Raw genomic sequence first — 23020 nt, 5'->3', positions numbered from 1 at the left:
CAGAATGGAGGACCATCGCCTTCCCAAGATCGTGTTCTATGGCGAGCTCTCCACTGGCCACCGTGACAGAGGTGCACCAAAGAAAAGGTACAAGGACTGCCTAAAGAAATCTCTTGGTGCCTGCAACATTGACCACCACCAGTGGGCTGATATCGCCTCAAACCGTGCATCTTGGCGCCTCACAGTTTGGCGGGCAGCAACCTCCTTTGAAGAAGACCGCAGAGCCCACCTCACTGACAGAAGGCAAAGGAGGAAATACCCAACACCCAACCCCAACCCACCAATTTTCCCCTGCAACCGCTGCAACCGTGTCTGCCCGTCCCGCATCGGACTTGTCAGCCACAAATGAGCCTGCAGCTGACGTGGACATTTACCCCCTCCATAAATCTTTGTCCGCGAAGCCAAGCCAAAGAAAGATTGTAATCATACTATTTTAATTTTTAAAAAATTTTTCTTTAAATGTAATTCTTTATTGTATTCATGTTATAAAATTTTAAATAAAGTCTTCAAAAAAAAAGTTACGCACCTCTGTACTAGTCAGGGGCACATCTACGAAACTGAGACCCCCTCCCACGGGAACTTCCCGTAAAGGAGGTGGGAGGGGGGGAGGGAGGGGAGGGGGCTCGCGTCGTTATATTTCTGGAAGGTGAACAACAACCGAACGAGACTAGGCACCGTCAAACAGCTACTTCACATTCGGGGCGGGATTCAGCGCGAATCACATGACAAGCGGGACGGGCTCGAATGTGCAGACCCCCACACTCTCGCTTCTCTTGTCATCGGGGCCGCAGCGATGAAGTCCTGTACCTCACTTTGTGATTCATTTCTGGAATATGATACTCCCAGGATCGTCCTCATCAAAAACAAAACCGTCGGAATCGTGAACAGGTTCATTCAGTTAACAATTCTTGCCTACGTTGTTGGGTGAGCTGGAGTTCAAACGCTTTCGTTCTTGACAGTCGCAGAACCAGTTAAAGTTATTGGGGATCATGAACATGATGTGATTTATCCCCCCCTCCCCCTCCCCTTCCCCGCCCGCCCCCTCCCCCTCCCCGCCCGCCCCCTCCCCCTCCCCGCCCGCCCCCTCCCCTTCCCCGCCCGCCCCCTCCCCCTCCCCGCCCGCCCCCCAAAGGTTGCACAATAGCGGCTGCAACCTCTCTTTCGAAATTCCGAAGGGATCTTTAGTCATTTACCGACATGGACACAAAACGCTACGGTGGATTTCTGTGAAAATTCAATAGAATATTTTGAAATCGATGCGGCGTCGACTGTGACTCAGCGGGAGTAGTTTGTGTGTGTGTGTGTGTGTGTGTGGCCTCTGAGATGCTTTTGAGTTGAAGCTTCACCACAGAAATTTGAGTCCCAGTTTTCATTCCGGTCTGCGAATTCCGAGCATTTGTTGATTGCCCTTGGAAGATGGTGGTATTTCGTCTCCATGAAGAGTTCCGATAAATATATGGTGCTGTTTAATCTAACACTGAGAAGGAATGAATTTGTACTGTATTTTCAAGATGATGTGTCATGTGGTTAGAATCTTCAACATGTAGCAATCTTTAAAAATTGCGTAGTGACACAATGTCGATTGTTAGGAGCCCAGAGGACCCAAAAATCCAAAAGCGAATGGTTACTTAAACAAAAGTTTCTTTGAATTATCGTTAAATATGGAAATTGATCCAACTTTAACTTATCACTATTGACTTACTTCTCATTCTCAGTATGTGGTGTGTGTAAATTCAGAAAAATTCTTTGGTTCACAGTCCAAACTCATTCCTCCAAGTTCACTGGTTGCAGGCAATTCTTATTTCTGTGCACAGAAATGAACAGTTACAAAGTTCACCAGGTGCTTGAAAGGTAAATGGTTACCACTCAGGAAGGTTCTTGTCGGTGTTCAGAGAGAGTTTTGTTGTACATTTACTTCCATCAGTGTCTTGTCAAAGAAACTTGTCCCTTCAGGGTTCTCCAGATAATTACCTCTTTCTTTCAGGACACTACAGAGTTCATTTTTGTTTCTCTTATTCCAAGTGAAACATTAGACAGCCAGTCCTCTCCTCTTGCATGAACCACAAGGGTTTTGACCAGGCCGTCTTCCAAATAGGCTTTCCATAAGCTTGCCAGCTTGTCCTGTTCCAGTCCCAGCTGCTTCTGCTGGCGGTAACACTGTACAAGTGATTTCAATGTGTGTGTGTCCAATTTGTACCCAGGATGATACGTCCTCCCCACCACCAAAGAGTGAGGAGACGTACCTCGACTGGGCTGCCTAATAATATTTTTTTAAAGTCTCATATCTGTATTCCACCCAGACTATAGTCCCAGGTCAATTTTTCCATAGAGACCCTGGCTACCTTCCCATTCCATAAGAATGTTCTTAAACATGAGAACAAGGCCAGAAAAAAAACCATGGGCAATGCCACAGGCAAGGTCTGAAAAAAATACTGGAGTCTTGGCAACACATTCATTTTCACACAGTTGACCCTACCCACTAGTGTTATGGGCAGGGATAGGTCCTCCTCGACCCTTCTCAGTAAGGGGGTGTAATTTAATTTGTTACAGATTATTTAGATCATTATCTATTTTGACTCCTATGTATTTGATCCCATTTTGCAGCTACTCTAGGTACCAGTTTTCTTTACGTTGGCTATAGTCACCTCCCGTAAGTGGCACAATCTCACTCTTATCCCAATTAATCTTGTACCCAGAGACTTCCCCATAGTCTTCCAAGTAGAGTGCAGTTTTGGCAAGGAATTTACTGGGACTATCAAATATACCAGTACATCATCAACAAATAAATTGATCTTGTGTTCTTCCTGGCATACTTGAAAACCCTTAATGTCTGGATCATGATGGATTGCCTCAGTCAACGGTTCCATAGCCAGTACAAACAGAGCTGGAAATAGTGGGCATCTCTGTCGGCTTGATCTTGTGAGTGGGATGGATGAAGAAATTTGCTTGTTGGTCACAACTTTCACCTTGGGCGCAAGGTATAGCGCCCTTATCCAATTTATAAAAGTTGGCCCTAGCCCTATTTTCTCCAGAACTTAAAAAGTCCCACTCTAACCTATCAAATGCCTTTTCTGCATTGAGATCCATGAGATCCTTCTCATTTCGGGTTTGCGCCAGATGTATTATGCTTAGTATTCTGCCCACGTTATCTACCCCCTGTCTTTTTTGAATAAAGCCCACTTCATCTTTGTTAATTAGATTGGCAAGGCATTTGCCAGGGCTTTGGCTATTATAGTCTGCATTTAATAGTGAAATAGGTCTATAGGAAGATGACATTAATGGGTCCTTATCTTTCTTCAAGATCCTCGTAATAATTGCTGTCGAAAAAGATTCCGGGAGTCTATGGGTCTCCATTGCCTGATCTATCACCTCCATATGAAGAGGTATCAACGGATCTTTGAATTCCTGATAGAATTCAGGTGGAAACTCCTCCTACCCCAGAGACTTGTTGATTTGCAATGAATTCAATGCACTCACTATTTCTTCTTCCATGAAGGGACAATCTAAACCTTCCTGTCCCTTCGTATCCAAGTTTGGCAACTGTCTTCAACAGGAACTCACCAATTTTATTTGGCTGCCCTTCCAATTCTGATTTATATAAACCTTCATAAAATTTCCGGAAGGTGTCATTAATTTCTTTTGGTTTGTAAGAAATCCTGCCATCCCCTGTTGTATTGCATTGATCATTCTTGAGGTTTGCTCTGCTCTCAACTGCCATGCCAGGTCCTTATGGGCTCTTTCCCCCAATTCATAATATTTTTGCCTAGATCTTTGCCTTTTCAATACTGTATGTTTGGAGTGTGTTATATATCATTATCTTATTTGTTAGTACCCTATATTGGTTTTCTGAGCCTGATTTTATTTTTGAAAGTCCTTTTCTAGACGAGCGATTTCTTGTTCCAATTCGCCCACCTCACTCTCGTATTCTTTCTTTATTGTTTTAGTATATACAATTATTTGACCCCTCAAATAGGCTTTTAGGGTGTCCCATAAAAGGAATTTATCTGGCATGAAGGTACAGTTGGCCTCACAAAACAAATCTATTTGCACTCTAATGAAAAAACTCTGGTTTCTTTAACAGCAATGCATTAAGCTGCCTTTTGTATACCATCTCCTGCTTATCTGGCATCTCGATCTTGACTACTACAAGCGAATGATCTGAGAGTAGCCTCACCATGTACTTAGATTCCATAATCCTACCTGCTATATGGGCTGAAGCAGGAAATAATCTATTCTGGAGTAGGAGTCATGTTGCTTTGAGTAGAAGGAATAGTCCCTCTCCTTCAAATGCTTCTGCCTCCACAAATTCAGCTCCTTCATACTGCCAATAGTGGCACTTGCTGCTCTTGTTTTCACTATTCTTTTTGTTGTCTTATCCAAAACAGGGTCCAGACAAAAATTAAAATCTTCCCCCAATTAGAATATTCTCTTTTGCTTCTGCCAATCTCAGGAAAATATCCTGCATAAATTGTTCATCATCTATGTTGGGGGTATATAAATTCATTAGGGTCCAGGACTCTTTGTATATTTGACAGTGTACCATTATAAATCTACTGGTTTTATCCGCTGTCACACTACATTCTTACTGGAACATTTTTCCTGATCAGAATTGCCACCCCCTTGCTTTTGAACTGAATGAGGAGGCCAGCACCTGGCCCACCCACCCTCTCCTTAAATTTTGATGATTTGGTTCTGTTAAATGAGTTTCTTGGGGGAAGGCCAGGCCACTCCCATTTTCTTAATGTATGTCAAAAATCTTTTACTCTTGATCTTTCTGTTCAGACCGTTAACATTGAAACTTGCAAATCTTATACTTTGAGCCATTGCTCCAAGGGTTGTTGTAACAGTATTTTCTTTGTGCCTCTGTTGTCCTTAGATCCCTCCTCACCCCGCCTCTCAACATCAGGCTTTCCCCCCCCAAGTGCCTGAGCCACACCAGACCCCAGAGGATAAAAACTAAAACCAAAATAATTAACCACAATAAAATAGAAAAGGAAGCCACGTATATAACTTAGGGTGACATGTTTCACCAATAAGAGACAAGGACAATAACAAGGACGAAGGTAAAAACTAAGATAACTAACTAAAAGAAAATAAAGAAAAACACAAGCACCATTTGCAGTCATACACCTCCTCAGTTCCTTATCACCCTTTCATTGCAGCCTTTGTCCCACGCTATACCCACTTGGTCAGTGACCACCTCCCTTCAGTTGTAAACACCCCTGCCCCAACAGCAGGTTGTGCACTTTGTACCCATCATCTCCTCCCTCAGTCTCCTGCACTCCCAAACAAAAAGAAATACAATTATAATGTTCACTTCCATTTATCATAGCCTAATTTTTCATATCTTCTTCTTACTTAAACACTAGAATACATTACAGTTCACAATGAGTCCGTATATCTCTGTGAATTAGTTCTCCTTTCGATTTTGGCTCTTCTTTTTACCCACTAAATCTTCCGCCATTTATTGAGTTCTCTCGGGGTCTGTAATAAATCTCCTCCACCCCCCCCCCCCCCCGGTAAATCCGCTTTCAGGGTGACTGGATACCTCAGGACACACTCATCGCCCTTCTGTTTGATTAGTCTTTTTCCTGACTCCAGCACCTTTCTCACCTTTAAGAGTGTCACACTGATAATGAGGTTAAAAAAAATCTCATTCCCCTTTATTTCCATGGGGCCCCCTCTCTTTTTAGCCCCAGTTGCCACTGCCCTCCGTATTTCTTCCCTTTCCTGGTATCGTAATAATTTTACCAGGTCAGAGTATGATGTCTGTCCAGGCCTGGCTTCAGAAGGAGGGACCTATCTCCACTCTCTTCCCTAGCCTTCACCCCGCACCTTGAGGATCCCCGTTTTGAAAAAAGCATAAGGGGTTCTGTCCCTCAGTCCCCTCTCTCCACCCCACTATTTTAATGTTGTTCCTCCTACTGAAATTTTCAAATGAATCTAGCTTCCCCCATACACGGTCCCTTTCTTTCATCAGGGTATCTATTTTCCTCCCCATATTATTAATAATGTCCTCTATTTCCTCCACTCTTTCCTCAATCTCTGATACCCTTCCCATTAATCCTGTAAGCCCCCCCCCCCCCCCCCCCCCGCATTTTATCTAGCTTTTTCCCCATATCCTCAACCCTTTTATCCATAGCATGGGAAAGTCTACTTCCATAAGGTTGAGTGCTTTCATAATATCACACAGGGAGGATTCTCAGCCCCACTGAGGCTTTCCTCCTGAGCCCTAAGGCTCCTCGGGAGTTCCCTTCTCCAGGTCCAGTGCTGCCTGGGGCTTCACCACAGTTCCCAACCTCGTCGCACTCGCTGCTGCCACTCTCCTCTTCAGCTGATCCAACACTGGACCCTCCGCTGGAATTCACCTCCACACCTGGATCCACCTCACTCACAGATCCACCTGACCTGAAGCTGGATCTTCCGCCAGGGCTCTGTTTCATGCTAGGCCCGACATTGCCTGGATCCTTCTGACCTGCTGCTCCACTCGACCTGGGGTTGGACTCGCCGTCAAGACCCAGGTAAGTGACGTTTCCCTCTGGGTCGGGTCTGGTAATGGCACCTCCCGATCTCTTCGTGTGCTGGCTTGCATCTGTCTCTGCAATGTTCCACTCCCCCAGATCGTGAACCTCGTGCCTGGCGGGACTGCCACTTGGATCCTGCGCGCTACTGGGCTGCTCACTCTGACCCTCCACCACTTGATCCAAGGCTTCCTCCCACTGGCCTGGGACAACATCTTCTTTTAGGACTGGGTCCTCCAGTTTAGCCGGCATCACATTTTAAGTGGCTGTTCTTTCAGTGGGTCTCGACATGGCTCCAGCAATTTTCTCATCATGAGGCTCCTTCACATTGGTTTTCAGATTCAAAGTTGCTTCTTTACCCTTTTTTTTTGATGTGGAGTTTACTTTTTTCATAATTTTTATGGTCTTGGTATGTTCCCACGTCCTTTAAGTATATTCAGGTGATTCTTTTGAAGTTTTCTTTCATTCATTTTCATTCTATCTTGGGAGCTCTGGGATTCTGCCTCCTACTCTCTCTGCATCACATGACCTCTCCCTTGCTGAAGAAACTTGCCCCATTATGGGTTTTCCAAATTATAACCTCTTTGTCCAAGTCACCACAGAGTTCCTCTTGTTTCCCTTTTTTCAGAAGAAACCCTCTAGCCATCCATTTCCTCTTGTAAGGACTACAATGGTTTTTCAACAGGCTGAACTAACCTGTCTTCATAATGGGGATTTAACAAGCCTGTCAGCTTGCCATGTAGCAGCCTTCAAAAACCACTGCAGAACTCAGTTTTCTCTCTCTCTCTTTCTCTCAAAATGAGAAATCCTGTTTTGTCTTTTTTTCTCTCTCTGCTTGCAAAACAACATGATCCCTCTTAGAACAGCAAACTGCAACCAGACAGATTGCTGGCACCAGAATGAGTTTCCTGAGCCTGGCCATCTGTTGCTTTAAAAACAATAGCCCACAGTCCACAGTCCTTCAAGTCCACAGCATCAGTACTCCACACGTACTTGTGAAGTCTTCAATAGGCATTCTTCAAAGTTTCTGTAAAGTTGTGGACTTGAAGTCCCTCTTTCAGCAAAGCTCTTGCATTTAAAATGAAATTTATTTTATGAAGTGTTACTCTGTTTGTGAGTAACCCACACACTAAACCCCCACAATCGACCTCTTTTAAAGATCTATTAATGTATAATATAAAATATAATATACCCCATAACTTACTTTTGCAGTGTTTATTATAATCCTTTTTATTATTTAAATTATAATTACAATTGGGCCCCTATAATGATCTAAATATGGTTGCCATATCTTAATAAATGTCGCATTTGGTTTTTTTTTAAAAAATAGTAACATTTTAAATATATGTTAAACTTTTTCTTACAAACACAACAAACAAAAACAAAACAGTCCCTCCCTCCCTCCTTCCATACATACAGATCCATTCACCATCAGAGCTTACATATTTTTAAAGAATATAGAGTACTGTTGGGGAAACTTTTTTTATTTATAATAGTTACTTTTATACCTCTTTTGTTCCTTTTTATTACTGTATCTGAGCCCCTATATGGTCCAGATATGGCTGCCAGATCTTTACAAAATTGTCATATTATTCTTTAAGATATGTGATTTTTTTTTTCCCCTATAGGTATATAGCTGTTCATTTCTGCAGTTCATCAGGCTATGAGTAGAGGGAAGTCAGACTTCCAAGTGATTGTGATACTTTTTTTGCTACCACAAGTGCTATTTTTATAAATGAGATTTGATATTTGGTCAATTTGTCACTTATTTCCATGAAATTACCTAATAGATATAGCTCTGGGTCCCCCGTGAAGGTCACTCCTGTTATCTTGGTTAATTTTTCTGCAATTTCTTACTAAAATGGCCTCACTTTCACGCTGACTACAAGGCATGTAGAAAAGTTCCTGTCTCAGTCCCACATCTGAAACACATCTCTGAAATTTCGTCTTTTGATCAATGTAGTTTTTGTGTGGTAAGGTAAAATTGGTGTTAAAAAAAATTTATACTGAACCAGTTCACATCTTGCATTTATAATTGATGTCATGCTGTCCTTGCATCAATCTGACCAGCTTCTTTCTGGAATCACCCCACCCAAATCCGACTCCCACCTTTCCCTTGACTTCTGTAACCCTGGTTTTGCACTTTCGCTCTGGAGGGCAAAGAACATTTTTGTTATAAATTTGGGTGTATTCCCCATCCAGGCTGTTCATTCAGTTTCATCAATTTCAGGTTGGGTCAACGTTGGTCCCCATCTTTCTCTTAAGAATGATCTAAACTGGAGAAAACAGAAGAAGGTCCCATTGGCCACTCTGTATTTGTGTTTTAATTGTTCAAATGACAAAAGAGTTCTTTCAGTGTAGCAGTCCTTAATATATCTTATACCTTTGTCATACCACAAATTTAGCATTCTATTGCCCATGTTCATAGGCAGTAACACATTTTTTATACAATGGTGCTTTTATAGATATCCCTACTTGTTTTCCTAGACATTCATTAATTTCTTGGCACATTCTAATCATATTAGAATGGGGTTATCCATATTTTTCTTTTGTGATTTGACACCCCATTTATAGATCAGTCCTTTGCTTCCCCCTCCTCCATTGAGTACGTTCCCATTTGAACTCAAGACGGGGGAGAGGGGAGGGGTCGACTTCAATGAAGAAGGCTGTGAGAAATCTAGCCTGTGTAGATAGGTAATATTTTTTGAAATCTGGAAGTCTAAGTCCTCCGAGTCTGTAGTCCCATGTCAATTTTTCCAGTGCAATTCTTGGTACCTTATTATTTGGGTTACAGAATAGGCAGCGATTGAAAAAGATATTGCAGTGTTTCATTTTGATGCCTTTAACCCTTCCCACCAAAATAATTAGTTAGTCTCTCATTTCTGTAAGTCTCTTTCTATCCTCCTATGAAGAGGAACATAATTTAGTTTGTACAGATTTTGCAAGTTTTTGTCAGTTGATGTTCCAAGATATTTTATTCCATCCGTTTTTCATTTAAATTTACTTCCTTGTTGCTATCTTTCATATTCAAAATTTGTTAATGGCACGATAAGTATTTTGTAGCCTGATATTTTTCTAGTGTTACTTGTAATTTTTACAAAGATTTAGCCGGTTATGAAAGGTACAATAGCATATCATCAGGGAATAGGCTGATTTTTGTTTTCTTTTTGCCTGACTTTGAAGCCCTTGATATCCTGATCCCTTCTTATTTCTGTCAGCGGTTCAGTTGCTAAAATAAAAAGCGCTGCGGACAGGGGGCATCCTTGTCTGCTCAATCTACTCAAGGGGACATCTGATTATTTGTTATTATTTAGCTTGTGATTTATGATATAAAATGTTTATCCAATTTTTAAATGTTCAGGCTATTATCAAATTTTTCCAGTGTTTGAAATAAAAAGGGCCATTCCAAATGGTTGAATGCATTTTCTGCATCTAGGGAGACTGTAATAGTTGGATTTTGATTTCATGTATATTATATTAAATAATCTTATGAGACTATTTTAAGATGGCCTTCTTTTAACAAATTCTGGTTGGTCCTTGTGTATCAGTTTTGGCAAGTATTGTCCTAATCTATTAGTCAATGCTTTCGCTAGTATGTTATAATCAGCATTTAACAGGGATATTGGTCTGTATGATGACGTTTTTTGTGGGTCCCTATTCTTTTTTGGTAACACTGTTATAATTGCGGTTGAGAATGACTCCAGGAAGGTTGTGTTTCCACAGTTTAGTCCAGGACATCCATAAAAAAGGCATTAATAATTCTTTGAATTGTCAATAAACCTAGGTGCAAATTCATCCACTCCCGGTGACTTATTAGCCTGTAGGGTGCCCAGGGCCTTTTCATTTTCTTCCCTTGTGAAGGGAGTATCTAATTCTATCCTTTCTCTCTCTTCCAGCCTCAGAAGTTCGACATTCAGCAAAAAATCTACCATTTCATTCTCATCTCCTAGTAATTCTGATTTGTATAGTTTTGTGTAATATTGTCTAAAAGTGTCATTAATTTCTTTTTGCTTATATACTAGAGAGTCTGTTTCTATTTTTGTAGCATTTATCATTCTTGATGGCTCCTCTATTTCAATCTGCCAAGCTAAAACTTTGTGCGCCTGTTAACCCAACTCATAATATTGTTGTTTAGTTTTTAATATAGCTTTTTCTATCCTAGATGTTTGTATTGTATTATATCATAGCTTTTTATTTTCCAGTAATCTTTATTCTCCTTGTGGACCTGTTCTTTGATTTTTAAAAAATTCTTTAATATCCTTCGTCAAACTGTTTATTTCTGCCATATGTTCTCTCTTAAGATTCTTCATGTAGGATATAATTTGTCCCCTTAAATATGGTTTTAGCATGTCCCATATCAGCAAACTATTGTTAGTAGATGGCAAATTTGTTTCACAAAATATTTCTATTTGTCTCTTAATAAAGTGTAGAAATTTGTTCTTTTAAGGAATGTAGTATTGAGACGCCATGTATAGATTCTCTTGCTTTTCCATTGTTGCTATAGTTAATATTAATGGAGAATGGTCTGATAGAAGCCTCACTAGATATTCTGTTTTAATCAGTCTACTTTTTAATTGGGCAGACATTAAAAATAAATCAATCTTTATATGTGAGTCATGCACCCTTGAGTAAAAATGTCTGTCTGTCTGTCTCTCTGTGGGATTTAATTGCCTCCATACATCGATAAGATTTAGATCTTTCATATATGAAATTGTGGTTTTTGTTACTTTTGCCCTTGTTATTGTTCTTGGCTATTTATCCAGTATTGGGTCCAAGCAGAAATAAAAGTCACCTCCAACTAATATATTTTGTCTTCTCGTTGCTGTTTTTAAGATGTCCTTCATAAAGGCTTCATCATCATAATTTTGGACATAAATATTCATAAATGTCCATGCTTTTCCATAAATCTTTGTGTGCCATTTATATACTTTCCAGCTTGAACAATTTAGGCATCTTCTATTAACACTGGTGCATTGCTATTAATGAGAAGCGCCACTCCTCTTTCCTTTGAAACAAAGGAAAATGATATTATTTGTCCCACCCATCTTCTTTTTAATTTATCATGTTCCAATTTGGAAAGATGTGTTTCCTGCAAAAAAGATTATATCCACTTTTAATTTCTTTATGTATGCCAAGACTCTCTTCCTTTTCACTGTTCCATTTATCCCATTAATATTAAGACTAATAAACTTTAGTATTTTATCCATTCCATTTTTCACACAAATATTGTATAACAATAATATCTTCCCAATTTTCTAAATCCTGTCGTAATGTTCCCCTATTAAAAGAAATTTCCAACACATACATTTCCCCTTTAAGAAACACACACACATCCCTAGCTCTCACGGTGACATTGACAATAGTACCCAAAAGCTCACAAGAAAAGCCTGTGGGTTCTTCCAAAGAAGAAGAAACCCTCCCTTTGGCACCATCTTTTAAAATCGCTCCTCTTCGCCCCCCCCCCCCCCCTCACCGTCAGAGTTCCTACCTTGCTGCTTATCACCTTTCTGTCTTTTCAGAACTCTGAATATAAACCAATGTTTTTTTCTTTCAACAAGAAGGCTCAGAACTATTAGTATAAATAAAAAGATATGTATTTCAGTTAGTCCCATTTTAAAATGGTCTTTTCAGACCTTTCAGCTGGTGTCTTTAATATTTTCATAACTTTCTTAAAAATTCTTCCACTTCTTTATTCTTGAAAATTCGTCGATTACCTTCGGAGATGTCTGCCCTCAGTGTTGCTGAATAAATCATTGAATATTTAAAGTTTTTAGATCGCAATTGTCTCTTTACCTCATCAAATTCCTTTCTTTGTTTGACCACGGCAGGGCTGAAGTCCTGGAAAAACATTACTTTTGCATTGTCCACCGCTAATGGGCCATTTTAATTTTTTTGAATATTTATATGCTGCTTCCAAGATCATATTTCTCTCCTGGTAACTTAAAAGTCTTTCCAGGACTGGTCATTATTGCTGTTCGCCGGTTCCTCTGGGTCTGAGGGTCTGGTGGACCCTTTCAATTTGCAGCTTTGCATTTAACTTATTTTGACCCAGCATTTGTGGGATTCATGTTTCAAAGAAACTCAATGCTGTGACAGAGTATATAGTTATGTTTTTGGGAGATAAATTGGAAAGGGTTTGTATAGGTCACATACAAACACTTTAAAACAGATCTTATTTAAAATACTGGAGCTCTGCCCCATGCTAGACAAGTCAGGGCCAACAGTCTTTGCAAGAGATATGGAGAGTGCCCAAGAGACTTCACTAATGGATTGTTGTTTACAAAAAGGCATCAGATGAAAAAGCTTGTTGGAGCTGCATATTGTCTGGAAGAGAACTTGCTGTTCTAAGAGGGTCATGTGGTTTTGCAAGGAGAGAGAATCAAACAGAGAGAGAGAGACAGAGATCACTTCTATAGTATTACAGCCAGCAACAGCAGCTGGGATTGGTTGTGGAAAGCCCCATTTGGAAGACAGGTTTGTAAGTGCTTTGTTCAGCCTGGTCAAAGCCCTTGTGGCTCATGCAAGAGGAGAGGACTGACTGTCTGATGTTTCACTTGGAATAAAAGAAACAAAAAGACGCTCTGTGGTGACCTGAAAGAAAGAGGTTATCATCTGGAGAACCCTGAAGGGGGCAAGTTTTGTCAAGAAGGCACTGGAATGGCTGATTAAAAAGGAATCAGTTGTGGGTGTCAGCATACAATGAATCTCTATCTGAAAACTGACAAGAACCTTCCTGAGCGGTAAACATTTACCTTTCAAGCCTGGTGAACTTTATAAATGTTAAATTCTGTGCACAGTATAAGAATTGCCTGCAACCAGTGAATTTGGAGGAATGAGAAGTGAGATTGGACTGTGAGCCAAAGAACTTTTCTGAACTTACACACATTACATACACGTGCACTTAGAATTAGAAGTCAATAGTGATAAGTTAAAGTTTGATTCTATTATCATGTTTAAAGAAAATTAAAAGCAACTTTTGTTTATGTAACCATTTGTCTTGGTGAATATCTATTGCTGCTGGGTTTTGGGGTCCTCTAGGCTCATAGCACCAAGACTTTTCCCTCTATTCTTTCTCCCAGTTCAATGATTCTTACATTGTTATGTCTGCTAAAATTTTTCATGTGGTCGATCTTGTCCATCAGTCCTTTTTTTTCTGTGTTCCATATTTTTGCTTTTCCAGTGCCTTCAGCCTGTCTTTTTGTCCAGCTAAGCCTCTGAATGACTCATTTAAGTCTTCTACAACTTTAATCTCTATTCTCTTCTCTGACATATCTCATCACTGATTCCACACTTGTAAGATGACTGCACAAAGTTTCCATTATGTTCAGGATGGAGGCTATGTCTTGGGCTGACTCCCCAGCTCTGCGGGCTTCACCCGGTTCCAAGGCCCCTGCTGAGTGACTCCTCAACAGGCTTTCACTTGATGTTCCTGGCTGAGTTGTTATTTCTTCAGTTTTTGGTTTTGGTTGCCTTGGTTGTTTAGCACTAGTTGTATGATAAAATTCTGGTTTTTGAGCTTTTAAACAGTCTTTTTAATACTTTTTGTGGAGAGCTTTTTCAAAAGACTTCCGCTCAGCTCATTAGTATGGCCACATTCTTGTCATATTTGTTCTTTAAGTTGTATGTAATTTTGTACACAGGTATGCAACTATTCATTTTAGCAGTTCATTGTAGTATATGTAGAGGGGAATCTGATTTCCAAGTAATAGCAATACATTCCTTTGCCACTGCTGAGGGTATTTTAACAAATGAAATTTGGAATTTAGTTAGTTTATTACTTATTTCAATGAAGTTGCCCAAAAGATAAAGCTTGAGGTTGCCCATGAAGGCCACCCCTGTTATTCTTGTTAATATTTCAGTAATATCCTGCCAAAAAGGTCACACACGACCACAAGGCATATAAGAACATTTCTATTTATATCCCACACCTAAAACATATTTCTGATGCTTCAGGTTTTGATTTGTACAACTTCTGTGGTGTGAGATACAATTGATGTAGAAAATTATATTGCACTAATCCATATCTTGCATTTATAATAGATCTCATGGTGCCCAATCAGACCAACATCTTTCCATTATTCCAACGAGCACCTAGATCCAACTCCCATCTCTCTCTCAATCTCGGTAAACCTGGATTTGCACTTTCATTCCAGAAAGCATAGTACATCTTAGTTATAAATTTAGGTGTATTCCCCAGCCAAATCATTCGTTCCATTTCACTAATTTCAAGTGCAGCCAAACTTAGCCCCCATCTTTCTCTTAGGAACGATCTTAGCTGGAGAAAACAAAATAAAGTCCCATTAGGCACTCTGTATTTATTTCTTAATTGTCCCTGGTGTGGAGCAGGGATGAGGTGCCTTACCAAGTGCTTTGATTCCATGGAGGAGAATTGTGGTGCCATGGTTGTGGGGAACTCTGCCAGGATGTGTGTGTAAGCGTTGTGGACAGCATGATGGAATCAAGGTGAGGGGGGGGGCGTTAGTTTGGCTTCCCCCAGGGACATCGTCTAAATAGTTCTGCCTTGCGGTAAACACAGCCATTTTAAGTCTACCAGCAGGCAGTGGGATCGCAGGAGCAGTTGAGCCACTGCCACAAGAGTTAAAGCCCACTTAAATCAGTGGCCAGCAAACCGTGGTGGCACGGTGCAGGTGCCATAAGTTCGTATAGAGGTGCTGTTCTCTGCCCTCAGTGCTGGGCCTCACTTGGCGTTTCGGGTGTCCTATGGCATGGAGGGGAAGGACTCTCATTTCAGTACTGGCATCCATGAGGAACCATCTTCCCGACAGAGAGTCCCACACATGGAGGAAGCTGTCATGTTGGCCAACCAGTGCAGCCATTAACAATGTTTGGCCATGATGTTTCCTGGAAACATGCAGGTTGGGCGGCATTGACGGGCCTCTGCACTTCATCATTGATGATAATAGTAATATATTAATATGGCTGGTTTGGGGGTCCACTTGCCTCTCTGACTGCTGTGGCCTTGTTGTTGGCTGGAGTCGGGGCTTAGCAATCTGTTTCATCAACGCGTCATTTTATTTCTTCGCTCTCCAGAGCACGTATGCTCGGGCTGTAAATTTTCTCAGGTCACTGAAGTCCTCGTTGGTGACCAAGAGTCAGATATCCTTGGGCAGCTGCTCCAGGACATAGTGTCCTCACACCCATCCAGGTATCCATAGGCGTATTGGGGGTTGGCATGGAGGAGGTGGACCCTCTCAACCAGTGGGTTGGACATGGCTTCTCACAGCTGGTGGTCCTACTGGTGGCAATACCCCTGGCCATGAGATATTGGTACAACTCATCACTCATGAAGGAGGACCTCCGGTCACTATGAATATAGCAGGGGTATCCGACCAGGGTGAAAAGGTTGTGCAAGGCTTTAATGACAGTGGCAGCGGTCATGTCTGGGCAGGGAATGGCAAAGGGGAAGTGTGAGTATCATCAATGATGTTGAGGAAATACACGTTGCGGTTCAAAGAGGGCAAGAGCCCCTTGAAATCTATACTCTGGTGCTCAAAGGGGTGGGTGGCCTGAATCAGGTGCAACCTGTCCGGCTGGTAGAAGTGTGGTTTGCACTCCGCACAGATCTGGCAGTTTCTGGTCATCATCCTGATGTCCTCACCTAAATAGCGGAGGTTGCAGACTTTGACAAAATGGAAGAACCTGGTGACCCCAGGGTGGCAGAGGTCATTGTGGAGGGCTTGTAAATGGTTTCTCTGCGCACTGGTGCAAGTCCTTCAGGACAGGGCATCCAGAGGCTCGTTGAGCATTTTGGGCCAGTACAAGATATCATAGTTTTAGGTGGAGAGTTTGATTCTCCACCTCAGAATCTTGTTCTTGGTGCTTCCAGAGCTGTACCGCCTCAATGATAGCCTGGGCATCCTTTTTGATGGAGGAATGCCAAATCTTGGGGCCTTGGAGGGTGCGGATGACAAATGCTGTGTGGCACCCAGGGCAAAGTCAGATGCATTGCTTTCCTCTTGGAATGGAATGGAATTGTCCACGATGGGCATTGCGGCATTGGCAATATCACCTTTGATTTGGCTGAAGGCCTCACAGATCTCTGCTGTTAGGGGAAAGGAGGGGGCTTTTATGAGGGGGCAGGCGTTATCCGCATAGTTGGGACGCACTGGACATAATAGAGGAAAAACCCCAGGCACCTTTACAGGGCTTTGAGGCTGTGGGTAAGTGGGAGCTCCAACAGGAGGTGCATGCGGTCGGGATTGGGGCCAATAACTCCATTCTCCGAGACACAGCCAAGTATAGCCAGGCATGATGTGCTGAATACACATTTATCTTTGTTCTAGGTGAGGTTAAGGCTTTTAGTTGTCTGGAGGAATTTCCGGAGGTTGGCGTCATGGTCCTGCAGATCATGGCTGCAGATAGTGACATTGTCAAGGTAGGGGAATGTGGTCAGTAGCCTGTGCTCCTCCACCATTCAGTCCATCTCCCTCTGGAAGATAGAGACTTAACCATATAACAGTTTGTGAAACAGGCCATCTCGGCCCTTCAAGTCCATGCTGGTTCACTCAAACAACTCCGCTAGATCCCCCTGCCTATTCTCTGCCCATAACCCTCCAACCCCTTCTTATCCAGCCTCCTCTTAAATTAAAGGATTGACTCTGCCTCAACTATTTCCTCCGGAAGATTATTCCATTCAGCCACCACTCTCTGAGTGAAGAAGCATCCTCTAATGTTTCTTCGAAAATTTTGCCCCCTTACCCTCAACTTGTGTCCTCTTGTTTCAACCTCCCCTGCTCTCAGGGGGAAAAGTCTACTTGCATCTAGTCTATCTATTCCCTTCATAATTTTAAACACCTCTATCAAATCTCTCAACCGCCTACGTTCCAATGAACCTTTTCAATCTTTCCCTGTACTCTAGGTATTTTAAGCCAGGCAACATCCTTGTAAATCTTCTCTGCCCCTCTCCACCTGATCTATATCCTTCCTAGAATTTGGAGACCAGAACTGAACACAATACTCCCAACCTGGCCTTACCTTAAACAGTATAGAGTACAGGAGCTGGGAAGTGATGCTGCAACTATGGTTTTTACCGAATGCCTTCTTAACCACCTTGTCTACATGGGAATCCACCTTCAAGGAATGCTGCACCATAACTCCAAGATCTCTTTGTTCTTGTGCATTCCCCAATGTCCTCCCCTTTACTACATATGTCCTAGTTTGATTATTTATCATTGGTGACCCCAAAAGGGACCCTCAGAAAGTGGAAGAGGTGGCCATCCACCTCGAATGCTGTATACCAGGGGTGTCAAACTCAAATTCACGGAGGGCCAAAATTAAAAACTTGGAATAAGTCGATGGCCGAACTAAATATTTATTGAAAATTTTCAACAACATCTGCATGTTTTCTCTTCTTTCAACATATGTATTGTTAAACTTTTTCTTATTAAAATAAATGTTTAAATTGTAAGGTAAAACATCATGAGATGGGAATGTGTAAGGAGTTACCCTGCCCTGTACAGGGCTGTAACAAGATGTAAATGCATCCTTGTACTTACAAGATAAGAGAGACATTGATGGATTGAGAGGCAGGAAGCTAGCAGGGAAAGGATAGCAACAGTTTTAGTCATTGGACAAGTAATGATATGATGATGTTCTAAGCATGTATCCAAGGGTATAAAAAATCACCATTTTGCTGATAACGGCAGAATGCATTCTCCGACTAACATGGTTAGTCGCAAGTGTTACAATCCGGTAATAAAGAACAAAGAACCCTGATTTCGACTCAGTCTGGTGTTTGTCTCACTCATTCATGAACAAAGCAGACCTAACATTATTAAAATAAATGTTTAATAATAGTTTTGGATAAACTCTTTCCAGAAGCATTAACAAATGAGAAATAAAATATTCAATAAATAATATTTCTCTATGGAGGATTTGTCAAATGTTGCTAGTGTGCTGTCGAATAGTAAAATCTGAGGGCTATTGAGAATGTGGGAGAATAACATGATTCCTGAAACAATCCAATGGGTGACTGATTGTGGGCATGAACTCTAGCAGGGTTATTTGCCATGCCCTTTTTCCATTGGTACAGATATCCTTTGATTTACACACTTTTCAAGTTTTATGCCTAATGAGCTTGTATCCAGGTGCAGGACCATTTTTAACCAGGAATATATTTATCACTGTGACATGAAACTATTGGAAGATCGTTTTATCCTGAGATTAAAGTTCATAATCCTTACTCAGGCCTGTGTGTGGGAGGGCGGGGTTTGCGGGCGATCAGGTTGGACAACGACAGTGCGGGGGCATCGACTCTTGCTGCAGGGCAAGATCAACGGCCCTGTCACCGTGAGTCGCGGGTCTGCCTGCGGCAGGGAGGGGGAGTGGGCAACGGTCTTGGCGAGGTCAGGCCCCCCCCTGAGTTTCTGCCGGACCCCCCTTGACCTGCTGAGTTTCTCCCGGACCCCCCCCTTGACCTGCTGAGTTTCTGCCGGACCCCCCTTGACCTGCTGAGTTTCTGCCGGACCCCCCTTGACCTGCTGAGTTTCTGCTGGACCCCCCTTGACCTGCTGAGTTTCTCCCGGACCTCCCTTGACCTGCTGAGTTTCTCCCGGATCCCCCTTTGACCTGCTGAGTTTCTCCTGGACCCCCCTTGACCTGCTGAGTTTCTCCCAGACCTCCTTTGACCTGCTGAATTTCTCCCAGACCCCCCTTGACCTGCTGAGTTTCTCCCAGACCCCCTCCCCTTGACCTTCTGAGTTTCTCCCAGACCCCTCCCCCTTGACCTGCTGAGTTTCTCTCGGACCCCCCTTTGACCTGCTGAATTTCTCACGGACCCCCCTTGACCTGCTGAGTTTCTCCCGGATCCCCCTTTGACCTGCTGAGTTTCTCCCGGACCCCCCTTGACCTGCTGAGTTTCTCCCGGACCTCCCTTGACCTGCTGAGTTTCTCCCAGACCCCCCTTGACCTGCTGAGTTTCTCCCGGACCCCCCTTGACCTGCTGAGTTTCTCCCGGACCCCCTCCCCTTAACCTTCTGAGTTTCTCCAGGACCCCTCCCCCTTGACCTGCTGAGTTTCTCCCGGATCCCCCTTTGACCTGCTGAGTTTCTCCCGGATCCCCCTTTGACCTGCTGAGTTTCTCCCGGACCTCCCTTGAGCTGCTGAGTTTCTCCCGGACCCCCCTTGACCTGCTGAGTTTCTCCCGGACCCCCTTTTCTTTCCGTGCCGGTGTCCCAGAACCTTTCCAGGGCAGTCTCCGCGCTCAGGACCGCGCTGGGATCCTGGTCAGCGGTGGAGGAGCAGGTGAGTGCGGCTAATCCCGATCCAGCCCACGCCACTCCCGAGATTGGCGGGGGGTTCCACCCTACCTGCCCGACCAGCCTCGCTCTCCACGTGTACTCCGGGCACCCGCCGCTGGTCCGGTGGGAAGGCGCAGGGCGGCCGGCGCCCCCATCACCTGGCGGGGAGCCCCAATCTTCCCTCCGGCGTCCCGACTCCATCTGCAGCTCCAAGAAATGCTGTGCCACTGGGGTTCCGGGCGCTGGGAAGCGGCCTTGGCTTCCCCTGACACCGGCCAGGCCGCGCTGCGGTGGGGGGGTGGGCGGGGGGACACAACAGCGTGTTTATAAAACCACCCACCACTACTTTTCAAGGATCAGGATTTTTCTCTCTCTCACCCTGGGACACAGCGGTTACTGTGCATGCGCTATACTGGCGCGGCGGCCAGTGGGCCACCTCGAATACATTTTTGATATGATCTGCGGGCCAAATATAATTATATCGTGGGCAAATTTGGCCCGCGGGCCAGAGTTTGACATGTGTGCTGTATACTGACGGTTCTCTAGGTGGCTAGGGAGCAGGTGATATGCCTACTTTGTCATTGGTGGAAAATATCCAATATTGGGTGATTTGGTTAACCATGTCACCTAAACGGGGGGAAGTATGCATCCAGTTGCATAATCCTGTTAATGGTCTGACTGTAGTTGATAACCATTTGGTGTTTTTCTCCACTCTTAACCACCACTACCTGAGGTCTCCAGGGGCTGGTACTGGGTTCAATGATCCCCTTGATCAGGAGCTGTCTCACATCTGATTTGATAAAGGCCCTGTTCCTTGCACTGTGGCAACGGGCTTAGTCAGGGGTGAGGTTGGCAAACAGAGGTGGGGGGGGGAAAATCTGGAGGGTGGAGAGTCCGCAGGTCATGCGCAGTGGGCGGATCATGGGTTGCTGGTTGGATGTGTTCAGAGGGGAGGGCGGGAGGTTTAAAAACTGTTGGTTATAGGCCCTGAGGAGGGATGGGGCCTGTCATATTGCATAATGATGCTCTTAAGGTGGTACTGAAAGTCCAACCCCAGTAATACGGACGCCCAGAGCTGTGGCATCGCAAGGAGTTAAAAAATTTTGTACTCTGCACCACACATGGTCAGCATCACTACACAGCTGCTGCTAATCTCTGCCAGGTGGGACTTAGAGGCCATGGAACCTCTGTATCTCATTGGCCTCACTGTGAGGGAGTAACGCTGTACCATGTCGGTGTGGATGAAGCTCTCTGGGCTCCCACTATCGAACAGGCAGCTCATCTTGCACCCATTATCTCTATGTCCATCATTGTCCTGGTGAACTGATAAGGGCTGCTTTGGTCAAGCGTGACTGAAGCCAGGGTCTGACCTGCTGTACTGGCTCGTCGTCTGGTAAGATGGTAAGATGGAAATGCCCGAGATGGTGGTCCCTGCGGTGCTATTGTTTGTCGGAAGTGGTAACAGCAGCCTCTACTGCCTGAATGCGGCATTGTTTGGGTTAGAAGGTTGCTTGGATTTGCATACCTTCACGTAGTGTCCCTTTTTCCTGTAGCTGGAACAGACCATGTTCTTCGCCAGGCAATGCTTTCTGGGGTGCTTTTGCTGACCACAGAAGTAGCACTTTTGGTGCTTGCCGGCGGTGGCGGCCTAGTCAGGTCAGGACATGAGGCAGCCTGCATCCCAAGATGGCGGCGCCCACGTTCCTCATGCGACGGCTGTGTTATTGGTCAATAAAGTCCATGTTGCGGAGGGCTACGTCCAGGGAGTTAGCTAGTTTAGTGGCTTTCTGCAGCTTCATTTGGTGAATATAATCCAATCTGATGCCCACTACACAGGCATCCTGGATCAGCTCCTCCATCTACTCTTCTGCTAATATGGCCTTGCAGCCGCAGGTCCGTCCAAGGTCTTGCAGGATCCAAAGGTAATTGATGATCAACTCCCCAGGTTGCTAGGACATGTCTGGCATATACTCCACTCATCTGGGCCAGGTACTGACCTTTCAAAATGTCCATTCCTTCAGTGAATGTCTCATAGTCTCTGACCATCAGGTAAACAAGGTGGTTGATCCATGAGAACAGTAAGTGCAGCTTGTCTGCGTTGGATTGGACGATCTCGGTGGAGGCCTGCAGAAACTCGTTGAAGTAGCATAGCCAAAGTTCGAACTTGTCAGATGCTTCTAGTGCTTGCTGGTAAATTTCCAGCCTCTCTGGTCTCAGCAACTTGTCCGTTCCAAAAAAAAATTATGGTAATAAAATTCAATAACTCCAAAGACTAGAAGTTACCTGACTGATAGGCTTTTATTACCATAAACAGAAGGCATGTTTCATGTTGCTGACCCGAGACCCAAGTTTGTTCTGGGGGAGGGATTGTGGCATTGCCACCTGTATTAGGGGAATCAAAGGAGAGGAGCCATGGGTACAATCAGTGAGGTGTGGGCCAGCCATACACATACAAACAGTATTATAGTGGTTCCACCAGAGATCTATAAATCAAAAAAGATTATGAATTAAGGATAAGCAAGAATATGGCTATTAACTTTAATGTTTTTAGCCACACTACTTGCCATGGCTTCAGGAATGAGAACCAGTTTCACCTCCTCCATAGTGGTTAGGATGTGAATGCATGTTCCCTTTCAGATAGCTCCTGCTGTATCCTATTTTTTATTACTTTGCCTGCATGATTAAGATGTGTATCAGTATGTAAAATAAGATCTATTTTTACGATCTGGATGCCTGGAAGTTTATCTGATAGTAAGGTATGGGTGAGGCTTGTTGGATGTATGAAGTGTGTCAATGTGAACTGAACCTTTTTGCTGGAAAATAACTGGAAGAACTTAGCAGATCAATCAGCATCTGTGGAAGCAAAAGAAAGGTTGATGTTTCAAGGTCATGATCTTTCATCAGGACATGAATCTTGCAATACTTAACACAAGTCCAGATTGATAGAGATTATTGGTAGTTGAGTGACATCGGTATGGTGAATTGAGTAATGTTTGAAAATGGCAATTAAGATGATTTAAGATATTACATTTGAAGGTGCATTCACTAACCTTGATTGCATGCCTGATGTCTCACAACTTTTCAAATTTTCTTCTCAAGTTGATATATCCAAGAATGAGGCACAGCACTGTATTTTTTTTCCAATATTTTTTGCTGATGTTCGAATGGGGGAACAAAGGTAAGACAAGGAATGTTGTCTCTTGGGATTTGTTGTTAGATGTAATATTCTTCTACTCTATT

The 23020-nt window shown here is 43.3% G+C and overlaps 1 protein-coding gene across 2 annotated transcripts in view; it reads left to right on the top strand.

Annotated features, from left to right (window-relative positions):
- The first annotated feature begins 647 nt into the window (after positions 1-647).
- p2rx4a (purinergic receptor P2X, ligand-gated ion channel, 4a) overlaps positions 648-23020 on the top strand; it is a 91049-nt gene continuing 68676 nt past the window's right edge. The window contains exon 1 of one of the 2 annotated variants that reach the window (XM_069933316.1): positions 648-924. In XM_069933316.1, coding sequence (XP_069789417.1) covers positions 794-924 — 131 coding nt within the window. In that variant the 5' untranslated portion in view covers positions 648-793. The remainder of the gene's footprint in view (positions 925-23020) is intronic. The other variant, XM_069933315.1, reaches the window with a different exon arrangement.

The sequence above is a fragment of the Narcine bancroftii genome, chromosome 4, assembly GCF_036971445.1.
Source record: "Narcine bancroftii isolate sNarBan1 chromosome 4, sNarBan1.hap1, whole genome shotgun sequence".
Taxonomy (NCBI): Eukaryota; Metazoa; Chordata; class Chondrichthyes; order Torpediniformes; family Narcinidae; genus Narcine; species Narcine bancroftii.
Note: the sequence above shows the minus strand (reverse complement) of the source record. Positions and strands in the feature narration are given on the sequence as shown.